The sequence below is a fragment of the Lactuca sativa genome, chromosome 5 (genome assembly GCF_002870075.4).
Source record: "Lactuca sativa cultivar Salinas chromosome 5, Lsat_Salinas_v11, whole genome shotgun sequence".
In the NCBI taxonomy this organism is placed as follows: Eukaryota; Viridiplantae; Streptophyta; class Magnoliopsida; order Asterales; family Asteraceae; genus Lactuca; species Lactuca sativa.
In genome coordinates this window covers 74,414,389-74,431,378 of record NC_056627.2, presented here as the reverse complement: position 1 = coordinate 74,431,378, position 16,990 = coordinate 74,414,389, and the positions used below count along the sequence as shown (strand labels likewise).

At 36.7% G+C, this 16,990-nt stretch overlaps 1 protein-coding gene across 4 annotated transcripts; it reads right to left on the bottom strand.

Moving 5' to 3' along the window:
• Nucleotides 1-3,441: 3,441 nt before the first annotated feature.
• Nucleotides 3,442-8,130, bottom strand: LOC111908031 (uncharacterized). 4 transcript variants are annotated; one of them, XM_042902459.2, is made up of 5 exons: nucleotides 7,910-8,121; nucleotides 7,083-7,513; nucleotides 6,819-7,010; nucleotides 5,600-5,675; nucleotides 3,442-3,485 (listed from the first exon to the last, which is right to left on the bottom strand). In XM_042902459.2, exons 2-4 carry the CDS (start codon nucleotides 7,467-7,469, stop codon nucleotides 5,628-5,630), a joined length of 627 nt encoding a protein of 208 aa, XP_042758393.1. In that variant the 5' UTR covers nucleotides 7,470-7,513; nucleotides 7,910-8,121; the 3' UTR covers nucleotides 3,442-3,485; nucleotides 5,600-5,627. The 4 variants fall into 4 exon arrangements, with proteins under 4 accessions (XP_042758393.1, XP_042758394.1, XP_023759612.1 ...); XM_042902460.2 differs by lacking the exon at nucleotides 3,442-3,485 and adding an exon at nucleotides 5,231-5,249 and having other exon boundaries at nucleotides 7,910-8,122; XM_023903844.3 differs by lacking the exons at nucleotides 3,442-3,485; nucleotides 5,600-5,675 and having other exon boundaries at nucleotides 6,128-7,010; nucleotides 7,083-7,504; nucleotides 7,910-8,130.
• Between the last annotated feature and the right edge of the window lie 8,860 nt (nucleotides 8,131-16,990).

Genomic DNA, 16,990 nt, shown 5'->3' with positions numbered 1-16,990 from the left:
AATCAAACTTTGCTATCGGGAATTACGGGCCCCGCCCATTCTTATCTACTAATCATAACATGCTACGGGCCGGCCTTGGTGTCTTAGACCCGTTCCTACTGAAGGAAACTCACCTCGTGAAACTGACTGCTGAAAAACTGAGTGGGAAAAGTCTGGTTGCTGCTCCTGCAACTCCCCGACTACAATTTCCATAAAGACACTTAGTCAGAACTGATAACAATCTTAGGGTAAAGTGACTATTTTACCCCTGAACAAAGTCAACTTCCAGTCGACCTGACTCGCCGAGTTGGGCCGCCAACTCGCCGAGTCCCTATCCTTTCTTCTATTCCCATACCCGACTCTACTCGTCGAGTTTAGCAACAACTCGACGAGTTCTCCTTCTATAACATTGAGTCAACCTTCATCTGACTCGCCGAGTTGTATGAACAACTCGTCGAGTCCTCCTTTATTATATGAACACGTCCAGTCTACGACTCACCGAGTTGTATGAACAAATCGTCGAGTCTGTTCTTGTGGGTAAGAAGATTGCCTTGGACTCGCCGAGTGCGTTCATACACTCATCGAGTCCCATGGTTTCTAGATTACGGCTAACTCTTAAAACATCGAAACACTCCTTGGGACCTTTCTAGACCTCTGCTAACACTCAACTGGGATCCATTGAACCACAACAAATTGGGGACTCAAGCCCCGAACTCGTCGAGTCGCCTAGTGTCCAAGCCTATAACTCCATTTCTGATGTACAACTCTCATTCAAAAAGGTAGATCTGGGCTTCTAAGGTCGATCTAACACGTAAAGTTATGAACTTTACGTGCATGCATGGAAGTATAAGCTTTAAGGACCCAAAAAGAGGTCCAAAGAGGTGCATGGGCTAATATAGCCATAGATATTGCATCTTTATGCCATGAACTTGGTTCTAGAGTCTAGATCTGAAGGTGAATCGACTTGGGACGTCCAGGTTTTAAGGATCAAGCTTATTGACCCCAAAACTCCATAAAGGGGCAAAGGAGAAAATCTATAAAACCACAAGTCAAGTTTTGAGCTTGATTACCTGAAATTGAAGAGAAACTGATGTTGCTCCTGGATCTAGTCCTTCTCCCTTGATCCTTCTTCCTTCCAACTCTTCTACTAGATACACAATGCACCAAAAACCCTCTAAGTCACTAAGAAAGCTCAAGTTTGCCAAAAGGGAATTAGGCTTTCGAAAGTAATGCTCTGGAAGTGATGGAGGCTGGACCTGAAGCTCATAATGTTGTTTAAATAGGGTGCAAACCCTTCAATTAGGGTTTCATCCAGTCTGGCCTACTCGTCAAGTCCAAGCGCGGACTAGACGAGTAGATTACTTAAACCCGCGTCCCAACCTCGCATCTACTCGACAAGTTAGGGCCGCCACTCGTCGAGTCACTAATACAAAAGGCATAAAAGTAGATCAAATACGTACCAGAAATAGGGTGTTATAGAAATCTAATTTAAATAGGGGAGAGTTGTAACATCTGGAATCTAGAAGGTCAAATTAAGAAAATAATTCCCTTTTAGGGGCCAACTCGTCGAGTTTATGGCATAAACTCGACGTGTTGGAAGTTTTTTGGGCGCGTACTTTTAAGGACCAACTCGCCGAGTTGGTGAAGGGAACTCGGCGAGTTGGATGTTGTTTGAGAAACCCTAATTTCGGGATTTTGCACCCTATTTAAACACCTTAAGTCTCTAGTGTTGGCCTCATTTCCAGCCTCCATAGCCTCTAACCCTAATCTCAAAACCCTAAAGCCTTTTTGAGTGTTGTGAGCCTTTGTGAGTATGATTTGGCGTGTTTGAAACTCTTAAAAGAAGGAAATGCTTAGTGCAAGGTGGTGATTCAAGTAGAAGCCTTCAAATCTTGATTATTTGCATCATTTCCAACATATTGTGGTTATAAAGTTCTATCCTTGCTTAATATTTGATTAGATCTCTTTTTGGGTTAAGTTTTGATGTTTTTAGCCATGTTTGGGTGATTGGTGGGATTAAAGGACGTCCCGAGTGCTATTCTTACAGATCTATGGTCCTCTTGAGCTCTTTTGGCATAAAGGTGCCAAATTTATGGCCCTAAGGGTTTCATGCATTCATTAAGTCCTTTTTTTCTCTTTTAAGCTTTTAAGCTTCTTCTAATCATGAATAAGTGTAAAGTCAGAAACTTTACATGGCCATCTAGCCTCTTATGGTCAGATATGCATCTTGGAGTTGTGTCTTTATGGAATAAGTACTTAATGATTAATTCCTTACCCTTTTAAGTTTAGGTTTGGGTTTTGAAACCATTTTGGTGGTTCTTAGGGGTAAAGTTGGAAGCTTTACCCTTCTTAAAGCCATTTCAGTTAAGATCTGAGAGGGAGAAGTTGTTAGTTTTGATTATGTCGGCTTAATGGATTAAGCTGTTTGGTCTTGGGAGAACTCGGCGAGTTAGATGGCCAACTCGACGAGTTGTTTTGGTTTTCCCCGATTCTGATTTGGTGTGGGTCAACTCGACGAGTTGGACTAGTTTCTTCCCGACTTTGCGGTTGTCAGAGGAACTCGACGAGTTAGGTCAACTCAATCCGTTGACTTTAACTTTTGACTTATGTCTTTGATCAAGTTTGTCCCAAGGGGTGTTTAAAGCAATATGAATTGGAAATGTGGGCTTAGGATAAGGTTCGTATGGGATTGGGCCTAATTTTGAAAATTAGGCCATTAGTGGGCTTTTATGGATTTCGTGGTTTTGGATCTTTTTGGATTTACGCTTGGGCCGTAGTTATGAATCTTGTTGGACTCTGATAATTGTGTTAATTGAAATGCTTTTCAATGTTTAGAACAAAGTTACAATGGTGTTTGATTATAATAAAAAAATGAAATTTTTACCTTGGATTTTTGGGTTGTTACATTATTCCAAAACGAATCCAAAAGAAATCATAGAATGCTACAACATGTTAGCAAACCAAAAGAGCATGTAAAGGGATTTCCAAATAGAGTTTCACTCATTGATGTATTTCCTCTATCTAACCTTATTTAGCACAAAGTCTTGCAAACTCCTCCTACTAGCATGTTAATCTTTATCAACATCCAACTCCCATATTGTGATTAATTACCAAGTCTTCCTATTTCTATACTTATCTTTTTCAACATCTAACTCCTCTTGAGTGATTTATTGGTGTGGTCTTCCATATCCTAAAAGGTTTGGTACTATTTGCATGAAAAGACCAAATCTACATGTAGCAACATATTTTAAACCAACCCAAATTTTAATCAGGGAGGATGGAATCGTTTCTCTCTTCCCTTCGAAGCCGTCAAACCTAAGGTGAAAGTAGTCCAACCCGCCCAAGTCGGATGCCTCGGAACACATCTTCCCCAAATTCCTTCTTTGATTTCAACCTTCAACGTGTTCCTCAAACTGCAACACCCCTCTCTTTCTCTCTTACTCTCCTTCCACTCATCCCTCCCATCCTCTAACCCGCTACGACTCCTTCCTCCCTTAAGGTAATTTTCTATGAAAACATAGCAACATGAATGCATATTTATTAATTTTTGCTTAAGATAAAGCCATTACACTTAATTAATCATAAAATTATAATAAAATATCACAATTTACAGTATAAAGCTAATCAAGTACAACAAAAAAATATATGGCTTAACATGGACGGAAATGAAAGTATGTTGTTATCATGACTAATGAAAACCAAATCGGCTAAGTTTGAAATTGACCTAAATAATATTGCTATTGTATGATGCATTTATCATGAAAAAAGAACTAAATGTTTCTAAAATGGTGTATCTCTTAAAAAGAACTTCTTTGATCATCTATTATACAAGCAATGTTAACTACGGGTTGATAATGTGTACTCATTGCAACATTAGGAACGTGTCACCTGAAGAAGAAGCGTTTGCAGGTCTCGCCACCGTGGTCCGTTATGCGTTTAGTTATGTATGGTATGAGGTATCTGGGTGAACTCACTAAACTTTGTGCTTACGGTTTTCAGTTTATGTTTCAGGTACTCCAGTTTTCAAATGAAAGAGCTCGGGACGATCACAGCACATACACGCGTGTTTTCCGCAATATGTGATCTTTGGGATTGGACTCTGATAATTGTGTTACTTGAAATATTTTTCAATGTTTAGAACAAACTTACAATGGTGTTTGATTTTAATTAAAAAAAATGAAATTTTTACCTATGATTTTTTTGGTTGTTACATTATTCCAAAACTAATCCAATAGAAATCATAGAATGTTACAACATGTTAGCAAACCAAAAGAACGTGTAAAGGGCTTTCCTAATAGAGTTTCATCCATTGATGTCTTTCCTCTTTCTAACCTTATTTAGCACAGAGTCTTGCAAACTCCTCCTACTAGCATGTTGATCTTTATCTACATCAAACTCCCATATTGTGATTAATTACCAACTCTTCCTATTTCTATACTTATCTTTTTCAACATCTAACTCCTCTTGTGTGATTTATTGGTGTGGTCATCTATATCCTAAAAGGTTTGGTACTATTTGCATGAAAAGACCAAATCTACATGTAGCAACATATTTTAAACTAACCCAAATTTTAATTAGGGAGGATGGAATCGTTTCTCTCTTCCCTTCGAACCCAAGGTGAAAGTAGTCCAACCCGCCCAAGCCGGATGCAACGGAACACATCTTCCCCAAATTCCTTCTTTGATTTCAACCTCCAACAAGTTCCTCAAACTGCAACACCCCTCTCTTTCTCTCTTACTCTCCTTCCGCTCATCCCTCTCCTCCTCTAACCCGCTACGACTCCTTCCTCCCTTCAGGTAATTTTCTATGAAAGAAATAGCAACATGAATGAATATTTATTAATGTTTGCTTAAGATAAAGCAATCACACTTAATTGATCGTAAAATTGTAATAAAATATCACAATTTACGGTATAAAGCTAATCAAGTACAACAAAGAAAATATATGGCTTAACATGGACGGAAATGAAAGTATGTTGTTATCCTGACTAATGATAACCAAATCGGCTAAGAATGAAACTGACCTAAATAATAAATAATATTGTTATTGTATGACGCATTTACATGAAAAGAAAACTAAAAGTTTCTAAAATGGTGTATCTCTTGAAAATAACTTCTTTGATCATCTATTATACAAGCAATGTTACCTACGGGTTGATAATGTGTACTCATAGCAACACTAGGAACAACGTGTCGCCTACAGCAGCAGCGTTTGCATGTGTCGCCACCGTGGTAAAGGAGTCGTTTTCCATTCTAACTCACTCCCTCAAACTAGACCATTGAAAAGTAATAATTAAGAAATCAAAAGAAAATTTCTTTTAGCCTCCTATAATATCCTTTCATTCTCACAATTTTACACAACTATTCATTTTTTGTTTCTAAAAATCGTTTACAAAATTCTATGAATTTAAAGATAGATTCATCTTCATCATCACGAGCATTGCCGAATAACGTTTTTTTTTTTTTTACAGCAATTAACATCCAAAAACAAGAAGAGATGATGTAAGTAGAGATAGTGACATATACTTTGGTTGGATATCTTGGATCTACCATTTACTCTCTTGTTAATGCATCTAAGGTTATATATTAATCAATAAACAGTTTTCTAATAAACTTCTTACCTGTCTCCAGATCTGATTATCAACATAATCATCTCGTTGCATCCATTAGCAAAGTGATGACAATATCAATGCTAGCCTGAAATTACAAAAGATTCAACTAATACATTTACACTATATATTCTGACTAGTAAATGTCTTGTTGAGAATATCCCACTAAGGAAGTTGAAAACTGTCATCTTCCAATGTTGTTTAAAACCTGCATGTATATCCGCAAAAAAAAAAAAAAAAAAAAAAAAAAAAAAAAAAGTTACTCTTCTAACAACCCATCAGCTGGCCTACACTGTGAGATGTAAATCAGAAATCAAGTACACAGTGGCCCACAAGGTGGCAGACATAAAAGCCCAATGCCCACAAGAAGCCCAATCCAGATTGGAATTGAAACTCCCACACTGCAGGCTGCAATTGCGCTTTTGCAAGGATACACCACCCTAGAACCAAATGTGCTATAAAACAAGTTATAAAACAAGATTAGAATATCTTGGATAACAAACGGTAATTTAAAAAAAAAAAGTAGAAAGAATAGAATCATGAAGAAAAAAAAAAGATGGAGGTGGATACATTTCGTTTCATCGTAGAAGTTTGTTACATTAGGTCACTAATTACAAAATCCAATTGTATAGACAATTGTAGAGATTCAACAGAAGAAGCTACCCTATGTATATATATAACTTGTGTCACTTCTTACAATGTGGGAAAAAGGAAAAAAGAAAGAAAGAAAGAAAGAAACATGTTTATTTATTCACTGGTAATCAAGAAAACCAGCTCCCGAAGAAATTAAATGCCTTAACTCTGTCAAATGTTCATCATTTGAGATATGAAGATTAATCCGAAGATTGGTCAATAATGCTTCTTTTTCCCAACTTAAAGGTCCAGAAGCATATAACGCCTCTAAAGTTGACCGATATCCGTGTAACTCTAACCTATGAATACTTTCTGCCCAACTTGGTGTTGAAGTATTGAAAGATTCAGCATCACTTGAAAGAATATTATCGGTTTCTTTACAAGGACTTGTTGACTTATTTTGACCATAACTAGAAACGCTACAACTACCAACAGAGCATTCGTCGTTATCAGTATCAGTATCAGTATCATCAGTATTATCAGGCTCCGGTATTCTTGAAAGAGAACAACCATCAAACACGTTTAATTTTTCTTTCTCTGGTTCATAAAAACCGTTTAAATTTTTCTCATTTGCGCAAGCAAAGCCAAAAGCATCTACCTTTTCCAATGATTGGTTTGGAATTAGTCTTCTTCTGTTTTCTTTCAGTTTCTTGGCATTTCCAGGAGAAGAGCAAAAGGGGGAAGCTCTTTTTAGGGTTTTGGAAGATACCACACGAGACTCCTGGAATCCAACATCATTGTCGTTTTCTTGACAATTTTTTGCATTCACGTCTCCATAGCTTCCTGAAATCTTTATAATCCAATAACAATTACTTTTATGTAATATTTCCATTATAAGCAAAGGGGGAAGTAGTAGTAGTACCTTTACAATTGGAACCCAATGTCCATCTTGCCAGGATTGTCGTGTCCTGATTTCGGATTTTGGGACATTTCTTTCATGGGTGAAACCATGAGGCCTTACAGAAAAGTGACCTTGATCAGTAACTTTACAAACAGTTGCAGTTTTCCATGAATTATCATTATCATCAAACACTTCCACAATATCACCAGCTATCCAACTCTGAAAATCGTTTGAAAGAGGGGGACAAGGCCTAATAAACTCCCTAGACACCTTTTCAACACCCGGGTAACAATCATATCTCAGATTATAAGTATGCCGATTCCCAGAAACAATTTCAGCAACACACCAAGATGTAGGCAGCTCCGTCTTGTTCATAACCTCCACTTTGCTCCCCTTTTGGAACTTCATGCTAGGTTAGAAGTTATGAACAAATCACCCGAAACCTGCCACACCTACAAAATTAGCCAACATCACATCCCTAATTTCTCAACATTTGCTCAATCATCGTAACAGATCTTCGGAATTTAAAATTAACAAAACCGAGAAAATGAATATAACTAGTGTTTGGAAACAAAATAAAGTAAAGAACAATCATCTCAGGACAAAAATTACGATCAAATCAAAAGCGTATTTGAATTTGAATTGAAAAAGTTAGTTTATTTTTTAATTCTCCAAAATCTAAACGATAATCTGGATAATTCAAAATTTTGAAGGATTAAGATTAATGCAGTATACTACATGAACACAATTTGGAAAGATCATTACGCAAATAACGGAATCAACACAGCAGTAAAATTGAAACAAAATTAGGGAAACAATTGAAACAACGAAAACAACAAATTTCTAACCTTTTCTTCAAAACCGTGTGGCAGTTACAACCTGTTTTGGGGGTGAATTGATCTTTGTTTAATGATCGGATCACCGATTTGTGTGTTTGTGTGTTCTAGGTTTGGTAATTTTTATTTTATTTTTGTTATTACCAGAAATATAAGAAATAAAATATTATTTTGTGGAATATATATTAGGTTGGAGGGTATAAACGTAAATTCATACCGATTTAAACCTCAATCCACAAATAAAGGAGAGAAAAGGGTGCGTAATGCGCGCAGTTGGAGAGGAGAGGCCTAAATGCCTAATTCATTTAGAGAGAGGTTTTAATCTGCCTTCCACACGCGTTTGCTGGAGCGTGGAATGCATTCTCCGTAGAAAGCCCAAATCTTGACTTTCTTGTGGAATATGGTCATAAATGGATAGCAAGTCTAGAAGATATGAAACTGAAAAAGAAAAACTGTAATATGTTATGCGTTTCATAGGTAAGAAATAAAATGAATTTGTATAAAACTTTCTAAGGTTCGGAAATTTGTTAAATTATATAGACGATAAATTTATCTTTATTTTATTTTTAAGAAATTGTTTTATTGCTAATTTATAAGATTGCTTTTAGTTTTTAAAGTATTTTACAGTTTAGAACAAGAGAACATGATTTATATGTGAGATCTATAAAGGAACTCGGAGGAAATATTAAACACAAACACTATGGGGAATCTAGTCGTTGAGATGGGAACAAGTCGATGGCTAAGCTAGGATGTGGTTGTAGTTGGAAACAACCGGGGGAGAGGGAATGTGAAAAGGGTAAATTATATTCATAATTACTTGAGTTCACGGACACCCTAAGATCATCACGTTATAGTTAAGCGTGGAGCACCAATGACCAAGAGAGTGTGTTGATGTCGTAAATCGGAAATTGTTAGTATTATATATTTCTCCCTAAGAACGGCCGTGTTCGTATTTGTATTAATGAAGCCCTATTTTACAAGTGTGAAGATATATTTTTATACGAAAATCATTGTGTTACATTGTATCAAAGCAAAAAATCTTAATATAGTCATCCCCGACACTTCCCTTTATCTTCTTTATATTCTTGTTGACCTACTTATTGTCAATTCTCCTCTCTCCTCTTTCTCCATGGCTAGCAACGCAAATGACAAAGAAATACTTCTCCTTGACAAATCCGATGACATAACCAACATCAAGGATTATGCATGTCCCTCTTATGTTTGATCTTAAATAGTCCAACTATAATTCTTGAAGAGAACTAATTTTTGTAGACATTATGTACCGCACTTCGTGTTCATGATCACACTCACAAATCATGTGATACTCCTTATGCACATTCACAATGGGCCCTAATAGAACAAAATCAATTCCATCATAAAAATTTGGATCTATGACACCCTTTCAGAACCACTACTTCAGGTGATACTCAAACTCAACGTCAGGACTCGATACATTTGGATCAACCTAGAAAAAGTTATTTTGTGCAACTAAGACACCAAGATCATCCTACTTGACAATGAACTATGCAACATCGACGTCTAGGACTCTTCAATCATGGTTATTACCCTTGTAAAAAATCAATCACCGATCCCCTTGATGATATTGATGCAACAACGCCAGAAAAAAAATATTGTTATATGTATGATTGATGGCCTCTCTTTAAAATACAAGTATATCACATGCTTCCACCGACTTTTCTAGTAGGTGTGATCCATACTTATTCTTAAGGAACAAAAAAATAGGTAAATCTAAAAAACAATGCCCATATTAGGCCTCTTCATCACTTACCATGATTACCATAGGCTCTTCTTATAGTGTAAAATCCAAGAAACAAGAACCATCAAGGGGTGATCGATACCAACAACAACCTTAAGACCAACTATTGCATCATGTTTTCTCCCTACAACAACAACAACAACAACTCTAATGGCTTATTTGAAGTCGAACTAGTGAGCTCTTTAGCCTTTAAACCGGCCTCCAACATTGTTGGTTCGTCGTCAACAATGGATCCAAATGGCCCAACAACCATTATGTCCACGTCATATCCCTTTTTCACTTTGAGCAATACCTACATCATCATCACAACATGTCCATTACATAGCCCAACAACCTTCAACTCCTTCATTGAATCCTAACACTTCTAATCAAGCAATAGTTCGTCCTCATTTTTATATGTGATGAAACTAAATGACCATATAGACAATAAGTGGTATATGGATACGGGCCCACCTCCCACCTTCATGCAGAAGAAAATATACTAAGAACACCTAGTCAGAAATAGTATTTTAAATTATCTCCATATCGGAAATGGTTCCTTAATACCTGTCACTTTAACAGACAGTCACATACCTGCCAAACTTGTATCACCCTCTCCACCGTCACAATGTTCTTATCACACCTAATATTATAAAAAAATCTTATATATTTCTGTCAATTTACTCGTTCTAATATATGCTAGATATAATTTGATGAATTTGGTTTTCTGTGAAGGACTATCAAACCCAATAACTTCTTTCTGATGTGACAACTCGATGATATCTAGCTTGTTACTTTCCTGGCGTTATAAACTTTCTTGTATTCTAACTAACAGATGAGAAGTTAGATATTAGCTGAAAAGCATCTACTAGCTTATAAGCTAGCTCATAACAAATGACGTTCCGTAAAACTTAGTTGATAAGTTAGCTAGAATATCTAAAATGACATAAAACGAAATTTTGAATAATGTAGTTTTCATAATTAAATAAGGATATATTTGGAAAAAAAGAACTTATGAAAAACTAGTCTAAGAAGCTTATTAAATAGTTGGCTTATACGCTATTTTTTGTCATGCTAAACTTAATAATTTAAAAAATAGAAAATAGATAAATAAATAAAACTTGAAAAAAAGCTTTACCAGCTAGCTATGGGCACCTGTGGCGCGCCAAACAACCTAAAAATGTATGATTGCAATAGTAAACACCTCAAACCTTGTCGACATACTATAAAACCAATATGATTAAAAACCATGTAAAACTTGCCAAAATATGTATTAGAACTTCAAAAATTATATAAAAGTTATAAAAAAAACATTACTAAAAAATTAAAAGACAAGTGCATGATTTATAAATTAAGGAACACATAAACTCCAATAATCACAACAAATTATAAGACCAAACACACAAGACTAAAATAAATCATATCAAGATAGCAAACACACCATTAACAAATGCATAAGCAAAATTATTTTTTCTTCGGTTGCTTTTGGATTGCATGTTTTGAAAATGATTACTATATACGATTTGAAAATTCCATATTAGATAATGAAAAGTGAAATCACGTAGGTAATTATATATTAATATCAATAAACAACTTTCTAACGAACTTTTTACTTGTCTGCAGATCTGATTATCAACATAATCATCTCATTGCATCATTTTAGTAAAGTGATGACAATATCATTGCTAGCCTAAAATAACAAAAGATTCAACTAAGTATACAACATTCCGAAAATATCAAGAAATTTAAAATTTTCAAAATCAACCATTTAACATCATTGTTCCCAAAACATGATTTCAAAATTAGACTTTTCCCAAGACCCTAATCCATAGAACAGAAATTTGTACACGATCACGCATTTGCTTTCCCATGATCCTCTAAAGTACCTGAAACCATAAACTAAAGTTGTAAGCACAAAGCTGAGTGAGTTTTGTAACATCCGGACTTCCAAGTATATTGTTTATTCATTTAATTATTTTGAGGACTATTGAGCTACTCGACAAGTTGGTGCTACAACTCATCGAGTAGAGTCGCGATGGGCCACGTAGGATTAATGACCTACTTGATGAGTCCGAGAGTCGACTCGCCGAGTAAACGTTGTGATAAGAAACCCTAAATCCTCGGGTTTGGAGCCTATTTAAAGGCACTTATAGCCTCATTTGCGGCTATACTTCCCTGAGAGTAAACCCTAATTGGCATGTGTGCTTAGAGAGAGAGTTTTGATCTAACCTTGTGTTGGATTAGGTGTCTAAGTTCATAACTATTTCTGGAATGTACTTGACCCGGTTAGCATGGTCCATTTGGATTGCATGGCATTGCAACATTTGGATATACTAAATGAGAGAAAGAACACTAAAGGATTATTAATATATTATAAGTTCTAATATATTAATAATATTATTTAATAAGTATTGATCAAAGAATTAATTTGGAATTAATTAAGTGATCAAAAAGAGACTAATTAAATATATGGTGTTGATTGTGTAAATAATCTATTCTTATATAGTGGGCTAATGATCCATGGTTTGTATGGGTTGGGCTAAAACCCATAAGGTGTTCCATAGATAATCCATGGAGGTTACAAACCCATGGATCATAGAATATGAAAAGCCATGACAATTAGGGTTTACATGGTGTAACCCTACTTGTGCCACAACTATATAAAGACCCCTAGTATAGCAAAATTGGACTACTACTTGTACAAGAAAGAGGGAAAGCCAATTTTGAGGTGTTAGTGAACTTCTCTCAAGTTGATTCCAAGATTTGTAGTGTTGTGTGAGACATTTAAGGCATCACACTTTAGGTGCTAGGCTCACAAGGTTCTCAAGGAATCCTAACTACAAAAGGTATGTTCTTATTCTAGCATTTATGTTTAAAAGTTCCCCATGGTATGCTAGATAGGTTAAGAACCTTGGAAAATCAATTTTGCATGTATCTTAGTAAAACATAGATCCAAGGTTTTTAGGGTTGCATGTACACCTTAGGAGTGTTAGAATGCTCAAAACCCTACAGTGGTATCAGAGCCTAGGCTTGTTTGCTTGATACTTGATACAAAATTGTGAAAAAACTCAATTTTTTCTGCACTCTGCAGCATGAACTCGCCGAGTCCATGGGGGGACTCGACGAGTCCATGACTAAGTTCATCCTACTCGTTGAGTAGGTTCGTGCACTCGACAAGTAGGAGCCCCAGAATGTAGATTTTCGAGTTTTGCTACTGGAAATGGACTAGAAACATTACCCTAAACTGTTTTGGTGTTATAAAACTTGTTTTAGATGGTGTAATGGTTATGCTAATCCATTTTCAATGGCTACTATCAAAATTTCAAGTTTTATATAGTTTATTTATGATTCTTGAAATTGTTGATATGCATGTTCATGAACTTATGAGTTTAAAAGATCATAGGAATTATTTGTAACTTGCTTGTTAGTTTAATTCTTGATCATTATGTGTTTTAGTGGAATCCATAATTTGTCCTCAAGTTATGGATTACCAAAAGTCATTCTTTTAAAGTCCATTAGAGAAACACATAGGTTACATAAAATGAAAAGTCTCTCATTTTATTAAACCATTAACTCATAAGTTATGAAATATGAAAAGTTTTGAAAGTTACAAAATTTGCCCTCAAGTTTTGGAACATGCAAAGTCACTTTAAAAACTTTAAGTTCCAACCCCTAGAATTTTAAAAGTTAAAATTCAACCCTTATACTTTATAATATTATAAGTTTAATAATTATTATATATGTATAAGAACAAAGTCGTTTTACCGTTAGTAGGCCTCATTCACGAAGCCGATCTATAAGGGGGTATAAGGTTGTTGCCTATAAAATGGCAGCTTAATGGGTGTCCACTCTCACCCACCGCTTCCTTGATCGGTGGAGGGTCGTTAGCCGAACGGGTAAGACAAGGACTTTAAATCTTCATTAAAAGCATGATGAATATAAAGTAACTAAATATTTTTATAAATTCCCAATCTTAGTTACTTTAGGAAAATACGAATAAGGTGCTAACCCATGAAATTACACTTTGCACTTTGATTAAGTCGTTTGTGGAGTGTGTGTGGTTAACCGACACACTAACCTGGACTTAACAAGGTAGGCAAAGGGTAACTTAATGTTTATCATAGTATCGGTGGAGCGCGTATGGTTAACCGGCACATCGATTTAGGGGTAAATATTAAGGGTACGAAGTAATTTGCATGGTTACTTCACACTTTGTTTTGTGGTCCTCGGCATCCCAGTCACAAAACCTGAAGGGCACACTCGAGATTAAAACATGTCATTGAAAAGTTCAATGAATCTCAAAGAATCTAGTAGTTTCAAAACCAATTAAAACCTAATAATTCATTAAGATTTCATGGTGGAAATTGGTGAATCGTCATTTACCTACCTTCAAATATCTTATAGCTTGGATTGCGGCATCCCTCTTCTAAGTTTTAAAATATTGTGTTAGGTCCTAGCCTTAATATTACATTTGGGTGTTTTATTAAGGACTATCTTTATATCTAATCTAAACTTGTCTTTCTTCTTTTCAGATGTCCTCCAACAATGTTGCTTATGGCTTAAACCGTACTGACTCCTTCTCTCTCGTGAACCTTTATGGGAGAGTCATCTTTGATGGATCCAACTCTATGGATTGGATCAAGAACATCAGGATGGTCACTCGATATAAGGACAAGGAATATGTCCTCGACAAGGAGCTTAAGGAACTTGAGTCGTCTGCTACTCCTGAGGAGATCGTTGAATATGAGGCACATGAAAGAGATGGTACCAAAGTGGCATGTATCATGTTGGCCACTATGACAGTCGAGCTCCAAAAGTCCTATGAGGACTACTATCCTTTTGAGATGCACCAGGATTTGATGGACCGCTACCATCAGAGTGCTCGTCAAGAGCAATATGAAATCATCTCCTCCATAATAACAACCCGAATGAAGGATGGTGAACCCATCACAGACCACATGCAGAAAATGCAAAGGTATGTGGACCGTTTGCTGAAACTGAATGTGAACTTCCCCGAGGAGTTGGCAATAGACATTATTTTGCACTCTTTACCCTCGTGTTATGATCAATTCCGTATGACATACCACATGAATAAGGAGGAAGTTACACTAAGCAAACTTCAAGGACTCTTGAAGACCGCGGAAAGTGGTCTTAAGAGTAAGTCGGGTGTTACCACTCCTACTCCTACCGCGGCTCATGTCTTGGCAATCGGGCAAGGCGAAGGGAAGAAGAGGAAGAACCCTTCAAAGGGTACCAAGGGAAATTCTCTTGATGGCTCCTCTTCAAGTGGAACCAAGAAAGGTTTCGTCACTCCTTCTATTAAACCTAAAGAGGTTGAATGCTTCTATTGTCATGAAAAGTCGCACTGGAAGCGAAACTGCCCAAAGTACCAGCAAAATGTTAAGGATGGGAAAGTGAAACCCAACCATGCAGGTACATACACTATATTGTCTAATAATTCACCCCATTCTAATTCTTGGGTCCTTGATACAGGATGTGGTATTCACATATGTAGTGATTTGCAGGGACTAAGAAGAAGTGAGAATGTGGAGCATGGGAAGATAAACTTGATCATGGGGAATAGGAAAGCTTCACCTGTCACCAAGATTGGAGTTTATTCTTTGTTGCTAAGTAGTGGATTAGTATTAGATTTGAATAAGTGTTGTTACTCGTCTGAAATGGCGAGAAATATTATTTCCTTTCATGGTTTGTACAAACAAGGTTTTACCTTCTCATTTGATAATGATAGTGGTGGTATTAATGCTTTCTTTAATAATGTCTTTTATTTTAAAGCATTACCTTGTGATGGTGTATATGAAACCGTGTCGGTTGTTGATAACCTAGGAAATAATGTATTGTGTATCGATTCTTCCACTAGTTTGGATAAAGCATCATTATGGCATTGTCGTCTTGGACATGTAAGCAAGAAACGCATAGGCCTACTCCAAAAGGATGGAGTCTTGGAGTCATTTGACTTAAAGTTAGACGATAGTTGTGAATCTTGTTTTCTTAGGAAAATAAGAAAGTCACCCTTCACTGGTTCTTGTGCTAGGGGTGAAGGTTTGTTGGATCTAGTACACACTGATGTGTGTGGACCCTTCAGAACCGCCACAAGAGATGCTAACCGCTTCTATGTGACTTTTACTGATGATTTTGGTAGATATGGATATGTCTACTTAATCAAGCATAAGTCAGAGACCTCTGAAAAAATCAAAGAGTTCAAGCAGGAAGTGGAGAATCAGTTGGGCAGTAACATTAAGATGCTTCAATCTGATCGAGGTGGTGAGTATCTTAGTACAGAGTTCCTTGACTATCTTAAGGAATGTGGGATTATCTCACAATTGACACCTCCCAGGACACCACAGCTTAATGGTGTGGCTGAGAGGCGCAATCGAACCTTGTTAGATATGGTTCGTTCCATGATGAGTAGAGCTTCGCTACCAATCTCTTTTTAGGGGTATTCCTTAGAAACTGTCGCCCATATTCTTAATTTAGTACCTACAAAGAAGGTTGCCAAAACACTTCATGAGATGTGGACCGGAAAAGTTCCCAATATGGATCACATCAAGATTTGGGGTTGCGAGGCTTTTGTGAGGTGCGAGTCTCATGATAATCTCGAACCTCGAAGTGAGAAGTTTATTTTCATCGGCTACCCACATAGATCCTTTTGTTACCTCTTCTACAGACCTAGTGATAATGTGGTCTTTGTAGCAAGGAGATAAGTCTTTCGCGAGAGAGAATTCATAAGCCAAGGAAACAGTGGGAGGCAAATTGACCTTGAATAAATTCAAGAGCCAAGTGGTGAAGGAATCTCAAACCCTAGCAATCAACCCGAGGAGGAAACTCCTGTTGATCCGACATAAGAGTCTGTACCTCTGAGGTGTTCCACGAGAGTTAGGAATGCACCTGAGCATTATTATGGTTTCCATATTAACGTGGAAGGTGATACACTTATCATTGATAGCACATTGGTGATTATAGATGAACCTAACAGCTACACAGAAGCCATGGTAGGCCCCAAGGTTGCTAAATGGAAAGAGGCAATGGACAGCGAGATACAATCCATGTATGACAATCAAGTTTGGAACTTGGTTGACAATGTACCAGGTCACAAGACAATCAGGTGCAAATTGATCTTCAAGAAGAAGGCTTGCATGGATGGTAATGTACACACTTATAAGGCACGATTGGTTGCAAGGGGTTTTTCTCAAACTCCAGGAGTTGATTATGATGAGACCTTTTCACCAGTAGCGAAGATTAAGTATATTAGGGTTATGTTACCCATTGCTGCATTTCATGATTGTGGAATACGGCAAATGGATGTCATAACCGCTTTC

What these genes read in the sequence shown, in the direction of transcription:
- LOC111908031 (XM_023903844.3), bottom strand. Translation starts at nt 7,469, where the DNA reads ATGAAGTTCCAAAAGGGGAGCAAAGTGGAGGTTATGAACAAGACGGAG. An exon ending in ATTGGGTTCCAATTGTAAAG is followed by an intron (nt 7,011 to 7,082) that starts GTACTACTACTA and finishes TGGATTATAAAG; the next exon opens with ATTTCAGGAAGCTATGGAGA.